The 13,852-nt window shown below is 38.1% G+C and overlaps 1 protein-coding gene across 1 annotated transcript; it reads right to left on the bottom strand.

Annotated features, from left to right (window-relative positions):
• Positions 1-225: 225 nt before the first annotated feature.
• vma21 (vacuolar ATPase assembly factor VMA21) lies at positions 226-3,781 on the bottom strand. The gene is made up of 3 exons (XM_044126852.1): positions 3,571-3,781; positions 3,257-3,366; positions 226-1,095 (listed from the first exon to the last, which is right to left on the bottom strand). The coding sequence occupies exons 1-3, from the start codon at positions 3,630-3,632 to the stop codon at positions 956-958; spliced, it is 312 nt and encodes a 103-aa protein (XP_043982787.1). The 5' UTR covers positions 3,633-3,781; the 3' UTR covers positions 226-955.
• Between the last annotated feature and the right edge of the window lie 10,071 nt (positions 3,782-13,852).

Consider the following 13,852-nt stretch of genomic DNA (forward strand, 5'->3'; position numbering starts at 1 on the left):
ACACCTGCTGCCCGGAGAAGAAGCCTTAAGAGGTATGCAAGATATGAATTACTTGTAATGTTTTGCTCAAAACTCCCTTTAAAATTTACAACTGTCCCTTTAACTGAGCGTGGCAGATTCCCATGAGAATAAAAAAAAAAAAAACATACCAAATAATCATTTCAATGCAAAATCTCGAATGTTACAGAAATTAAATGACATAGAATAAGAAAACATGCAAGCAAAAAAAGTTTCACATTTTATTTGAGCAATTCAACAAACTCTACTGGTATTACACCAACATCATGTAACATCTCCAGGACTCATTTAAGTAAAAAGCAATGATTTCTAATGCATGTGTTACAACATCACCTCACTACAGTGGACAAACATTTTCAAATCAGCGATGGACGAAAACAGATAGATGAGGTCATTTTAACAAAGTACCAATGAGACACCAGGATAACTTTGTTCCAAAATACATAAGGAAAACCTCGAGGTATTCGGACAAGGACTGAAAATTCAGGACAGAGTAATCGGTTGTTTTCTTGATTAAAATCATTCAAACTCAAATAAAAAAAACAAAACAAACATGCCGTGCAGATGAATTTTGACATAAACTCTTCGTGTGAAGGGACTCGGAGCCCAAAGTCAAAAAGCATCTGAGGACAAATTGTTTCAAAAACTGTTCTCAGTCAACAAAAGGAATCATTTTGTGTGAAGGGGAACAAAATTATGCCTGCTGGGGCCTGGCAACAAAATTGCACCCTCCGGTCTCCGCACCCCTGCGTCAAGGAAAATTCACTACTTCCTGCTTATAACCCTGGGGTCAAAGCCTGAGCCAAGCCAGATCCCCCCTGACGACTTGTCTGGTTGGTGCAGCAGTGAGTGTTGATGCCTGCGGGAGACAGGACTGTGGATCCCTGCCTGCAGTCTGACCATCTCCAGCGGCCTCAGAAGCTGATAAGGGTATGCCTTAATCATGTTTGCCCTTGCTTTTAGGCGTGCCTTCGTTCCAGGCGACGTAAACAAACAGAGCCAAGACCACGTGCACGGCGAGCACGGCCACGATGGCCGCGTAGAAGTAGCTGTCGGAGCTCGACATCTTCATCGAACCTGAGAGGAGGAGACGGTGGATTAAAGCTAAAAAGGTTTTAGCTATCTTAGTTCACTACAAAGAACGCATATGTGCATAAAATGTTAAAACGTTATGGCCAGAAGTAAAAAAAAAAAAAATGTCACCTTTTTTTTTTTTCTTCAAAATTCCTGAGCAGCAAACTTTAGCATGGAGATCGGTGCGAAACAACAGAATGAAGTGGGTAAATAAAAGAAAACATCCGTATATTCTTGTTTGTTCAATGAGAATTTTTGATTGTTTCTTGCAAAGTAGAAAAGTCTGTCCAAAAATGACGCTCAGCAGCATGTTTGTATACTCTCAATGTCCTGCAGCTCCACCCTGGTGGTTGGATCGGTGTCAAAATCCTCCCCACCCCCAAGTTATTCTGACTTTAGCCTTAAGTCTGGAACTTCAAAATGGTTTTTGAGGTCTCATTCAGAGAAAAGACAACTGATCTTCATTAGCAGATGTCAAAAAGAAGTGAGAAAAATGGGATTCCACTGTATACGTCATTTCTACAGTCAAATTTTATTTTAAATTAGCATAGCCCCGTTCAAAGCCCTTATTTGTGGAAAATAAAACCAAACTTATGCCTTGAAAATAACATTTTTGCTACAAAAAAAGGGATGCAGACTCAGGGTGCGTTTTCTGTTCTTTGTGCAGAAGTCCCTTTTTATTTTTTCTTGCTTGCTCTCATTCATTTCATTTAGCACATTGTTGTTTTAGGTGTCACTAATTGCATTTATGCTGTTATTGTATAACAGCATAATGCTTAATAAATCAATATATTAGTGTGCGTAACAGTTGAAACCAGATATTTACCTTCGCTATAGAGAAAGGGAACCTTGATTTCTCACTGACATTAAATCCTGTTTGTTAGAATTATCAAAAGTATTTATATATTTGGCAAATTTCTGCTTTCCTTAAAGTAAATGTTTGCATACTTTTTAACTGTTCAATGCAGGTCAAACGTCATGGGTGTCCTTTCACTGGCTTGGTTTGCTGAAATTGTGGCGCATTCATTCTGACAAACCTGGTAGAACCGAGTCAAATCTGCAGGCTGATTCGGTCACACACACATTTTCCACAAAGCACCACATGATTGCTGGAGATAGGCAGCAGAACCCCTGGTGACCCCGCGAGGATAAGTGTGTTTAGATAACGGATGGAGAATCCATCACGCCCTGAAGGGCCAATGTGTTTGTATCTGTGTGTAATTGTTCAAAAACATGAATGTGACATATTCGGGCATTTAAAACAGTTGTATCCGAAGATGAACCATACTTGTGGTGGTCTGCAGTTGTCTTGTCTATGTTAGTTTGATTTTTATCCATGACGCCATATAATGATGAAGTATGTGTAAGATGCTACCCCCGTTGGACAGTCTCTTGTTCTTAACTTGCTGCTAATAGTTGCTGAATTTTCCTACTGTGGGACAATAAAGCACATTCTTATTCCATTCAAAAAAATCTATCCAGAGATGCATTTCTTTTAAACTCAAATCTTGTTAAGTGAATAAATCAAAAGCTTATGGCTTCATTATCTGGGCTTTCCTGATTTATTTAAAAGTATAATCATCTTATTTTATGTAAAGTTCAGAATGTTGAGAAAGCAACAAAAAGAAAATTGCACTGCAAATTGTGATGACACTTAGCAAATAGAGATCATTTTGATGATCATAACTGACCTGAAACCGAAAAGGTTTAATCTGATGGACTATCAGACAGTGAGAAAAAAAGAACTATGGCCTTTTATTCAGTGTATGAAAACAGTTGCTATAACCTGAAGCTACTTGGGTATTAATACAATATATAATAAAAAGATAAAAGAGCATCAAAAATGGTTCACATAACATTTCTAAAAATGTCAAACATACTTAAAGATAAATATCTCAAGATTCAACCTATTTATTAGCCGTACTTACTGTCTATTGTGTCTTATTTCATCTAAATTACGCCACGGCTTCATCATAGTAGTTACTTTTAAATGCATTAAAGTAACTCAGTAATACTGTGGACTTATGGAAAGGGCCTACCCCAAAAAGGCATCAAACAATATGCAAAAATACAGTCTGCAAAAGTCTCGTCGTTTTCTCCAAATTGCTAAACAATACACAAACTGAACACAGAAAAAGTGGTGACAAACGAATGATTTTTTTACCCTCAAAGACGTAAGCCTTGGTTGCGAAATACAACCCAATGGGCAGCGTCACCATGAGGATCGTGAAGAACAGCAGAGTCTTCAGGGCAGAGACCAAGGAGCCTTCATTTCTGCAGGAGCAAAAGTTCACATTATCCAACAGAAGCGAACACAGCCGAGCTACTGTAAGATTTAACACCGCTGCTACTGATGTGGCTTTGTCCGTCGGCCTTGGATAATGCTGCGGTGCAGGATTTACGACATATCTAACAGGTAGCTCTGCTACGCACATCCCCCCCTGCTGCCTGTCTGTTCATTAAAGGCTGCTTCCTCACCCTCTGAAATACGGTGGAGGTCCAGCAGACGAGTCTGACGATGCTCGGACAGAGCCGTCCATCTTGGCGTCAATAAGAGGAGAGAAAAATGTGGAAACGGGGGAGAATTTAAGCCGTTCCTTGGTGTTCTGCTCTCGTTCGTGTTGTTATGAATCCCCTTCTTCCGGCATAAGTCACGAGACCGTGACGTCGCTCAGATTTGTCATCAACAAGTCTCGCGAGGTCAGACCCTCCTTATAAAGACATACAATCTGTGTATGAGCGCAAAGTTATGACACTGTCCTACGGTGTATCACAGTTTCTAGAATAAGAAGAGTGCAGCTAATATGTTTTGACATTTTCTTTTAAAATTTACCCCAGGAAACTTCCTGTATACTTTATATCTAGAATCTGGAGAATAAGACATTTCATTCTTCCTACAATAGAAGACGTTAATAACGTTAATCATCTTGAAATAAAAAGCTGGACTTGAATTGGCTTACAGGCTTTTATCTTTCACCAAATGGCCAAAATGTATACAAAAATACAGCCCAGTCCTTGTTATAATTATTTTTTATATGTTATGAACGTAGTATTTTGTAAAATCTCTGTAATAAATTATAAATATACACAGAAGTATGGACATGTATTGAAGTTATGTCTGAGGCCACAAGAAACTAGTTGAAAGTAAGAGAACAAATATGTGGCTGAAGCTACTCTGGTCAGAAAAAAGATGGAGTTTTTATTGCACTATTTGATAGGATCAAATGAAATTTATGTGTGATTAAATTAAAAGGACTTTTTTTGCAATGTGTCTCGAGATGGCATGTTGTGAAATGGTGTTATATAAATGAATTGAATTTTTACTTAATATGATTCATTTGAAAGTAGAATTTCTTAATGTCTTACAAAAAGATTGTCTTACCGAGGATAAAAATTAGATAATTTTTTTTCCACTTTTTAATGGAGAACTTCACAGACTCCAGCTTCTTAGAAATTTAATAGAATATAACTCAATATAGCATGACGACTTACATAGTTAGCCCCACTTTAATTTTGCAATTTAACCTGTTTGTTGTCCTTGCATGCAGGAAAACACAAATGACACGCAAATCCCAAGAGCCAAGGTTTCTGGGCTAAAAATAAGCCCAAATCATCATCCTTCCACAGCTCTGTCTTTTAGGATAATATGTTTATGCTGCTGAAGTGTGCTTATTTTTCCTCAGACATGACTCTGGGCAATATAGGAAAAATGTCTCCACTTTTTTTTTCCCTTGCTGTCCAAAGGAGTTTGTTTCAGGGGTCTTGTGGTTAGTTCATATGCAAATTTAAAAAGCAAGCTGGGATGCTGTTATTTTAAGACTAGACAGTTTTTTTTTTGTTTTTTTTGGGGGGGGTGGGTGGGGGCTCCTGACTGGCTTTCCAAACATGCCATAACTTGATATATGTTTTTTCTCCGTTTGAAAGTCAAAGAAGGTCAAATCTCATTTTTGTAACTAAGAATATGTTCAGCCAGAGATATGCAGTGTTTGCAGAAGTTTTTACATCCCTTGAACATTTTCACATTGAGTCAGGTCCCGGGTGTTTGTTTTTAAAAAAATAAAAGCTACATACTTCAGTCTTATCAATGCACTGGTGCAGATTTGGTATCCAGTCGGACAACAACCCTAAACATACAGTCCGAGTTAGATTGAAAATACTGTTCCCTCTTACTGTTTAATCTTTCAAGCATCAGTGGAGTTTTCAGGTTTCTGGCCTAATTGGCAAATAAAACTCAGACTTATTTGGGAGTGACTTCATAACTTTTAACAGATTGATGAGCAGCACTAGCTGCTTAACAAAATTACATATAGAAGCAATGGAAACAAATATATATATAAGAAATATTCTGAAAATATGACCCAAAGTAGAACTGAATGATAAAAGAAAAACATTAGATCATCCTCATCAGAGAACATGCTAGTGCTCTTGCCGAACATGAATAAGGCGGCCTTTCTTGCTGAGTTTCAGAAGTGAAGTCATTTAATCTGTTTCATGCGAGCTATGCGCTTTGTGTCGGTGCACCGGCTGCGTTTCGGGGCTGATGTCTCTCGAGCAGAGCCTCTCGCAGTGACCCTTTCTGCTCCAGTTGGCTTCACGCTCCGTGCTCCGACGCGCAGCAGGTTGCCCAAAACACACTTAATTCGAAAAGACTCTTTAAAGGGGCCAACCAAACGCAGGAGGAACAATTCATTGGGGTGTGTTCAAAATAATCGTTTTGCTTTGTGAAGCAATTTCACTTGTGTGCAGGAATGGCAAAAAAAACGCCCAGAACATCACAGGCTCTGGAGACAGGAAGGGCTGTCACGGTGAATCATATCATTCTTCAGCCAGTTGCCGGATGAACAAACAGGAACAATCCGAAAAATAATTTTCTGCCCATTTTGTTCCCAACGATGATGCACGCTTGTAACCAGGAGACAGAGCTTTCAACTCTTAACATCGCTTCCTGTCTTTATCTGGGGTTTGTAACTTAAATGCATCACGCCTCATTCACCTCCATTCACCGTGATTGGCAGAGTCGATCCTAACCTGCAAGAGAAGCAGTGCGGAGCGACTAAATGTCGACATGCAGCTCGCAAAAAGAAACGGAAATGAGAAGTTGGAAATGTAGTCCCTGACCTGCAGCTGTCCGACACAGAGCATTGTGTTTTACAGCTTGTTATTTCTTTATTTTTTCAAATAAAAATCTTCTTTTGTTTTCTGTCTTTCAGCTTTAGAGGCCTATAATTTGCTTTGTTTCTGTTGCATTTCAGCTTTTAACACAGCCTTTCATGGGTGGATAAGGCATTTAGTACTCTGACTCACATGAAATCAGTGTGGCTCTCTTTGTTTCAATAGTCCAATAAATCCGCCAGTTCTGGTTATTTATGTTACTAAAAGCACAGTGTTGTTTAATTACCCTTGAAATTTAGCTAGAACCTATTATGTATCCTCATTGTTTTTTGCACCACCACATAGGGAAAGATGTTTTTCTTGATGCAAAATTGTCGTGTGTTTTTTCCTGATTTCATTTGGAGAGCCAATAAAAGCCTTCCTTATGGGATTTGGCTGTTTAAGAGATTGTATTTCTTTTTTCTGATGTTTTTCTTTTTGTGTCTCAAAAGTCTTTCGGTAACACTTTAATTGAAGGGGTGTGCATAAGACTGACATGACACCGTCATAAAAATGACATAACGCCTGTTATGAACATAAAGAAGTCTTTATGAATGTTTATGACTGTTGTCATGAAGTGTCATTTGGTAAATAATGACACTTTTAATGTAAAGAAGTCAATTAAAAGGGCCATCTTTGCATGAAAGTGTCATTATTAACTAAAAAAATGCAAAGTTGGCACTTTAAATTGACTTTTAATGCAAATTGTAAAGACATTTTGCATTTAAAAAAAAATGTAACCAAATTTTAACCGAAATTTTAACCATTATTTACCGAATGACACTTCATGCCAACAGTGACAGACATTCATAAAGACTTCTTCATATTCATAACAGGTGTTATGTCATATTTATGACACTGTCATGTCAGTCTTATGAACACCCCTTCAAATAGTGTTGCCAGTTTTTCCTCCCTTTTTTCTTTCCTTCCTTCCTTTTTTAATTCACTTTTGCCTGACTGGATAACCTACTGCCATGTAAAACCCAATTGTATTAAAAACATGTAAAGGGGCAAGGCAAGTTAAAGAGACGTGTTTGCTATTGTACCACCATGTTTTGTAATGTCTCACTTCTATTGGAAAAAAAAAAAAGCCTCGATTCTTCTCACAGATTACTGCCTCCTCCTTCAACCCCAAGTCATATTTTGTGCTGCTCTTTCTAAAAGTATATCCATAATTACACATATGTCAGATGTCATTCCAGGTTCTTTCCAAGTAGGTTTTAAATGTCATCTCCATGCTTCATGTGCAAGCAAACATATAGGGAAAATTCTATAAATTTACTTCTTATTTCTGAAGGGTTTTTTTTTTAATTACTTTTCTCAAAAAATAATACTTTTGCCTCCTTGTTGCTTGTGTAATTATTTCAATTAAATCCCAGCATAATACTGTGGGGAATTCTCTCTCTGAGCATAACTCCAAATACTTTGGCATGCAAAAGACTCTCATGAAAGAAGTTATGCCAATCAAAAGAGCTGGGATTAATTGTAAAATAAATAATGACCCCTTCTCATAAACAGGTCATCTGCAACCAGTCCAAACACAGAACTCATCATGGGATAGACTTTGATTATGTACAAAAACGTACATGGAAATAAATCAGACGGATTACTGCAGTGAACTTTGGGAATAAACCATAACTTACAACAGATGTAGCCAGATAAAGACGTACATTCTTACCCTGTCATAAAGCGAAGAATTTTAATGGGATAGCTTGATAAAAAGAAACCCTTTGTATGGAATAAATTAGACGGTATTTTTTACAAGGCTCATGCAAACATGTTCTTTGTAGTTATCCTTGTAGTTATTCTCCTCTCGGCTTCGTGGAAGTTTTGCCACGGCTCTCTGGACTCCCCAGGTTATGCTGTTTGCTTCGTCACAAGTTGTGCATGCCAAACGCGGGACACTGTGAACTCCACACCTGTTGTTTAGCCACACAACACTGTGACCTTCTGAAGATATTTCAAGTGTGGTAGCCAGGATCTGCTGCTGTTAATGGAGTTTCCATGAGAGGCTACAGCAGAGCTTCCAATGCTTCAAGAATAGCTTACGTTATTCATAGCTTTATGATCTACTGCTGGGACAACCGCTGTCAGTCTGAAACGATTCTTGAAAACACTCATTCATGCCAGTCAGTATTTTGGTCCTGCGCTGTGGCGGTAACTCTGTTTGTCAGAGTCAGCATGTCCGCAGGAGGAATGGTTGGGTCTGGATGCAGATCGGAGCCCAATCAGAACAGGGATGGACGTATGACGGGTTTATTTGTAGGGAGCTGCTGCTTTGGCTCCAGAGGTTAGTTGGAGTTTGACAGATCTTGTGAAGTTTCCTAGAGAGTTAAAGAGTCAGTCAGAAATGAGTAGGAAAATTGTACCATCACCTTGCAGAGTTGGATCTCTGGTCTGATTTGGTTTTAGATCAATCAATCAATCAAATTTTATTTGTATAGCACATTTCAGCAGAAAGGCATTTCAAAGTGTTTTACATCATATCAAACACAGAAACACAAAGCAACATAGAATCAACAATCAAAACAGAACATAAAGTCAGGTTCCGTCAAAAAAATTTTAATTGATTACGTTTCAAGTACAACTCTAAACAAGTGGGTTTTTAGTAGAGATTTAAAGGAAGTCAGTGTTTCAGCTGTTTTACAGTTTTCTGGAAGTTTGTTCCAGATTTGTGGTGCATAGATGCTGAATGCCGCTTCTCCTCGTTTGGTTCTGGTTCTGGGGATGCAGAGCAGAACCAGAACCAGAAGACCTGAGAGGCTCTGGAAGGTTGATACAACAGCAGCAAATCTTTAATGTATTGTGGTGCTAAACCATTCAGTGATTTATAAACTAGCAACAGTATTTTAAAGTCTATTCTTTGAGCTACAGGGAGCCAGTGGAGGGACTTTAAAACTGGTGTTATGTGCTCTATCTTCCTGGTTTTAGTGAGAACGCGAAACCAGGAAGATGAAGCCAATCTGAGTGTCTTTATTGTCAAGGGTGTTTAAAAATTAAGTTAATAGGAAGAAAGAAGGTGTGAACAGCTAGTAAAGAGGAATGTTGGAGGGATGTTGACCGTTCAGTCAGGCTAAAATACAAAACCCATCCAGGAAAAATGTTGATTGGTCCTCAGCCTTTTATTTACTTATTTCTTCATTTCTTTGCCAAAAGAATCAAAGTTTGATGTTTTGTAATAACTCTAAAGCAGACAACCAGGTTTGATATGTTGGTTTTTTAACAACATTATTTTCTTAGTATTTCAAGCGGTACTGGAGTCTTCACTCACGTGTAACGTCTGTCTTTAATGTATCAGACTCTTTTTGGGAATGTTGCTCCAGATTGTTTATTTATTTATAGTTTCTGTTTAAAAGAGTCTAATTATTCTACAAAAAAAGTTTCTACATGAAAACTAAAACTGCTCAGCAGTGACTGCTTTCGATTCCCTTTGCCGATAATGCAAATAATAAAACATCACTCACATCAGAGGAAATTGTGTTAACTAAAAAGATCACAATCAGATGAACAGTTGGAAAAGGTTGGGCCAAAAATGCTTTGTGCATTTCTATGAACCATCTGTTACTTTTTCTACATGTCCTGTTTACACTTTCCTACTTGAAAAGCATTTTATTTCATTTAGTTTACAATTTTAATGCTGAGTTTACATCTGATATAAAAGAAACAATTTAACATGCAAGTACAAGCGAACACAAACTAATAAAGACAGCTGCTATTCAATATGAAGAGTGCAGTGGTGAACCAATTTTAAAATGTCAGTTTTAAGTGTTTGCATCTCATGATTTTTTTTTTTTTTTTCAGCTAGAAATTGAGTTCAATAAGTTTTTTCAAAGACAAACTTAACAGAGAATCAAGAATATGAACTGAAAGGTCATTTTTAATTAATAGCAGATTCTTCGTCTTCTTCTTCTGTTGGATGCTCCCCTCAGGGGATGTTGCAGCAAATCACATGCCTGCAGATTATAACTGAGTGTTTTCCCCGTGACATTTCTTTATTAATTATCAGAAGGAAATATTGCATATTATACTCAGAGTAAGACAATAATGAATTTCTGTTTTTGTTGTTTTATTATTATTATTGAAATGTCATAGAAATCGCCCTCAGGAGAAAATTAATGCCAAAACAAGTAACTTTCGAAACTTTGCACCTTTTGTGTTTTATTTAAAAGTGTAAAAATATAGAGATTTTACACATGTGAACTAGAAGAATTGTTCAAATGTGAGAGACTATTGTATGAAAAAAAAAAAATCACATGGTGTAACAAGGACAAATTAAGACATTCCTCCATTCAGGAATTTGATTAGTATAATTAATGCCAGTTTATAAGGCTGACTGATATGGTGACTGATTAGTATATAAATGTCATTTCATTTTTGTAATCAAATAATAAAAAGTAATAAAAGTAATGGTAAAAGGTAGTTATCTACGTTTTACGTTTTGAGTTCACCTTCATGCAAACAAAAGAGAAACTCTTGGAAAAAAAAAAATAGAAGTCGAAGGAAACTATTTGAATGAAAAACAGAGGAAAGGTGATAGTTCTCCGGATGTTTCTAGCAGAAAGGAGAGTCGAGTTAGAGGACGTCCGAGACAAGACAAGTTTAAGCACTTGGTGTAAACATAGTCCTGCTTCAGATTCAGGAGCGGATGACTCTGGATGACAGAATTAGAGCATAATAAAGCAAATGCGCAGTTGTGTTTCTTTAGGTTTCTGTGTTGCTGCCTGGGTGTCGTGCCGGAGGGAGGGCAGGCAGAGATGAGGGTTGTAGACTGAGGAGAAGATGATGAGGTCTGCAGGCACCACGGCAGATGACGCCTATCTAAGGAGCAGCAGGAGGAGACGGAGAGGAAAAACACTGGAGCATGAACAGTAAACCATCCAGGTAATGACACTGGCTCTAAATGTGCTATTGTAGTATTTCTAAATCATATTTCATACGAGGAGATGTAATCTGTGCTGGAATTGTACATTATTTTAGGATCCTTATGGATCTACTGCAGTAAACCAGAGCTGTGGAAGTGTGGGATTATTCTTGCATTCAGACAAATTAATGTTTTAATCCCCTCTGTTGTCTCTGATTCTGTCAAAAAAAATAAAATAAAATAAAAAGATATCAAATGTTTACCCTGTCTTGTAATTCCAGCCTTCATCGGCTTCTCTGAAACTACTGCACCTTAAAGCTCCTGCCATCCCTTCGGGAGACGTAGCAACCCATCATATGCATGACAACACAAGCATTCCTAAACCTGATGCAAAAATCCATTAGGAGGCTTGCTCTTGTAGTAGTGGACTCACAATGAAACCCTGCTGGTGTAAAGTGCAATGAAGTGCAAGAACAGTAAAAAATCCTGTGTGCATGAGCAGCAGTCAGGTTTTCATGCAGTTGGCAAAAACAAAAAACAAAACACCATTGCACGCAAGCGGTGGGCTATATAATGCCTCATTGCTCATTTATCTTGTGTTAACTGCCTTCACAGTGAGGTTTTGCTGCTGGTGTGGAAATAGACTTTATCTCACTCAAATAATTAGTTTCTTTGAGACTCCCTGTGCAAACAAAAAGGCTCTGTGGAGGAGAATGAAATCCATTGAGCTGAGCTTTATGTCAGCGGGGGGAAAAAAGAAAACAGATTCACACCCTTAGCTCTCTTGGTCCACGTTTTCCACGTAATTATTCAGTGATAAAGAGAACAGCACCGCAGCTCAAAAAATGACATAAAAATCACCCGTCTTCACAAATAAATATTAGAAAAGAAGATGATTTACATCACATTGTGAGTTTTTGACTCGGCTCTACTCTTAAATTTAAACTGAAAGCAAAATCATGTAAAAATTAAAGCTGGTATTTCAGAGCAACCAGGAGAAATCGGAGACAGTTTTTTTAAGACCGTAATCATAATTTCATGATTACTGTTGGATAGATCCGAAAAATTCCCAATTTCTGAAAGAACTTTTCAAGCAGTAAATTTATTGTTCACCAAATTCATCCTCATAATTAGAGAATAATACTATCATACTAACTTTTTGCAATCTTTGATTAGTGTTCATAGTTTATAAACTCCTGGATCACTGCTTCTGTGTGTGTGTGGGTGTGTGGGGTGGGTGTGTGTGCGTGTGTGTGTGTGTGTGTGTGTGTGCTATGTGTTGTCAAAACCTTGGTTCTCTTGGAGGATAAAGTGGAGACTTCCTTTCAACATGTGTCCACATGCATGCTCTGTATGAAGGATTGCTGCAAAGTTAATTACAGTACTTCAGGGTCAGTTTGTTTTGCAAAGATATTATGAATCTGTGCTCAATTGTATTAAATAAAAAAATAATAATAATCTTAGTTTGTTACATGACATGTAAGAGATAAAAGATATCAAAAGTTGCTCTAGTAAGATGACATCTGGATTAACGTGTTCTTTATGGAATAAAGGGTACAACTGGTCATGATCGATGGAAAACCAAAACGTCTTATTTCTTTGAATGCATCATCCTCAGCGTGAAACGTGGTGGTATCATGCTGTTGGAAGGACACTTTTTTAGCAATTCTCAGACAGAAAAACCGAATGGACCGAAAGGAGCTCAGAGATCTAGACACCCCCAAAGACTACAAGAGTAATTGTAAGAAATTGCTTACGAGATAGGAATAATTTTCCGAGGCACTATATCCAAATCAGACAGGAAATTAAAGTTGGCAGGCTCCTTAAACTCTCAGATTACAGCAGCAGGAAATTCTTGTAAACTGAAGAAATGATCCTTATATTAAATTATCAGCAAAAAAGGATGGTGCCCAGCACCCGAAAATCTACATAAAAAAAACACAAAAGAAAGAGAAATGAAAAGAAATAGCAGAGGAAGATAAGATGGGAGGAAGGAAAGATGACCCATTTGTGTATAAGTGCTTGTTGTGGTGGAGCTGATGCTGTCATATCCCCCCGAGCCGCTTTAGCTACCAACCAGTAGCTGACATTTCCCTGGCATGTGTGCCGCATTTCTTTTGCACGTCAGAGTCACTTATTTGCAAGAAGCAGAAGTGAACGGTTATGTGGCCCCTTTTGCAGCTCGGGAAACCTGACAGCACCTGGCTCTTCACGCTTTGACTCGCTTGACTCTGACATCCAACACCCTATCTGAGCTTAGAGGCTTTAAACCACAGCAAATTGTCAACAAGTCGGAGGATGGATCACTGAGCGAATGTGAAACGTAATATACTCTCTTAGAAAGTTTGTGCATCCTGAATACGTCATTTGAAATGTGTAATCTGTTTAATACGCCAACAAACTGCATCATTTCAAGAAGGTGTCACGCAGACGTCTCGGAGCCTCCCTGTGAGGTGAAATGTTTATCGTTTGTTTTGCGGGGTGGAAGTTACGCTGGGAGCCTGCCAGAGCTCATCTTGGGTATGGGTGACATGCGCCCAGGCACACTTGCATTATCATGAAATTACATCTCATTGGCTTCTGATGCATGTCTTGCCTCGCAGACGTTTAATAAACAAGAGGGCCAGATTTGTTTATCAGCTGCTCTTCCTCTTTTGACAGTTTCTAAATCATTTTTGAATAATTTTGAAAAACAGCTTCAGACCTGTCGAGGTAGAGGTAGAAGTGATTAGAAGAATTGATTTGATT

The sequence above is a fragment of the Gambusia affinis genome, linkage group LG09 (genome assembly GCF_019740435.1).
Source record: "Gambusia affinis linkage group LG09, SWU_Gaff_1.0, whole genome shotgun sequence".
NCBI classification, from domain to species: Eukaryota; Metazoa; Chordata; class Actinopteri; order Cyprinodontiformes; family Poeciliidae; genus Gambusia; species Gambusia affinis.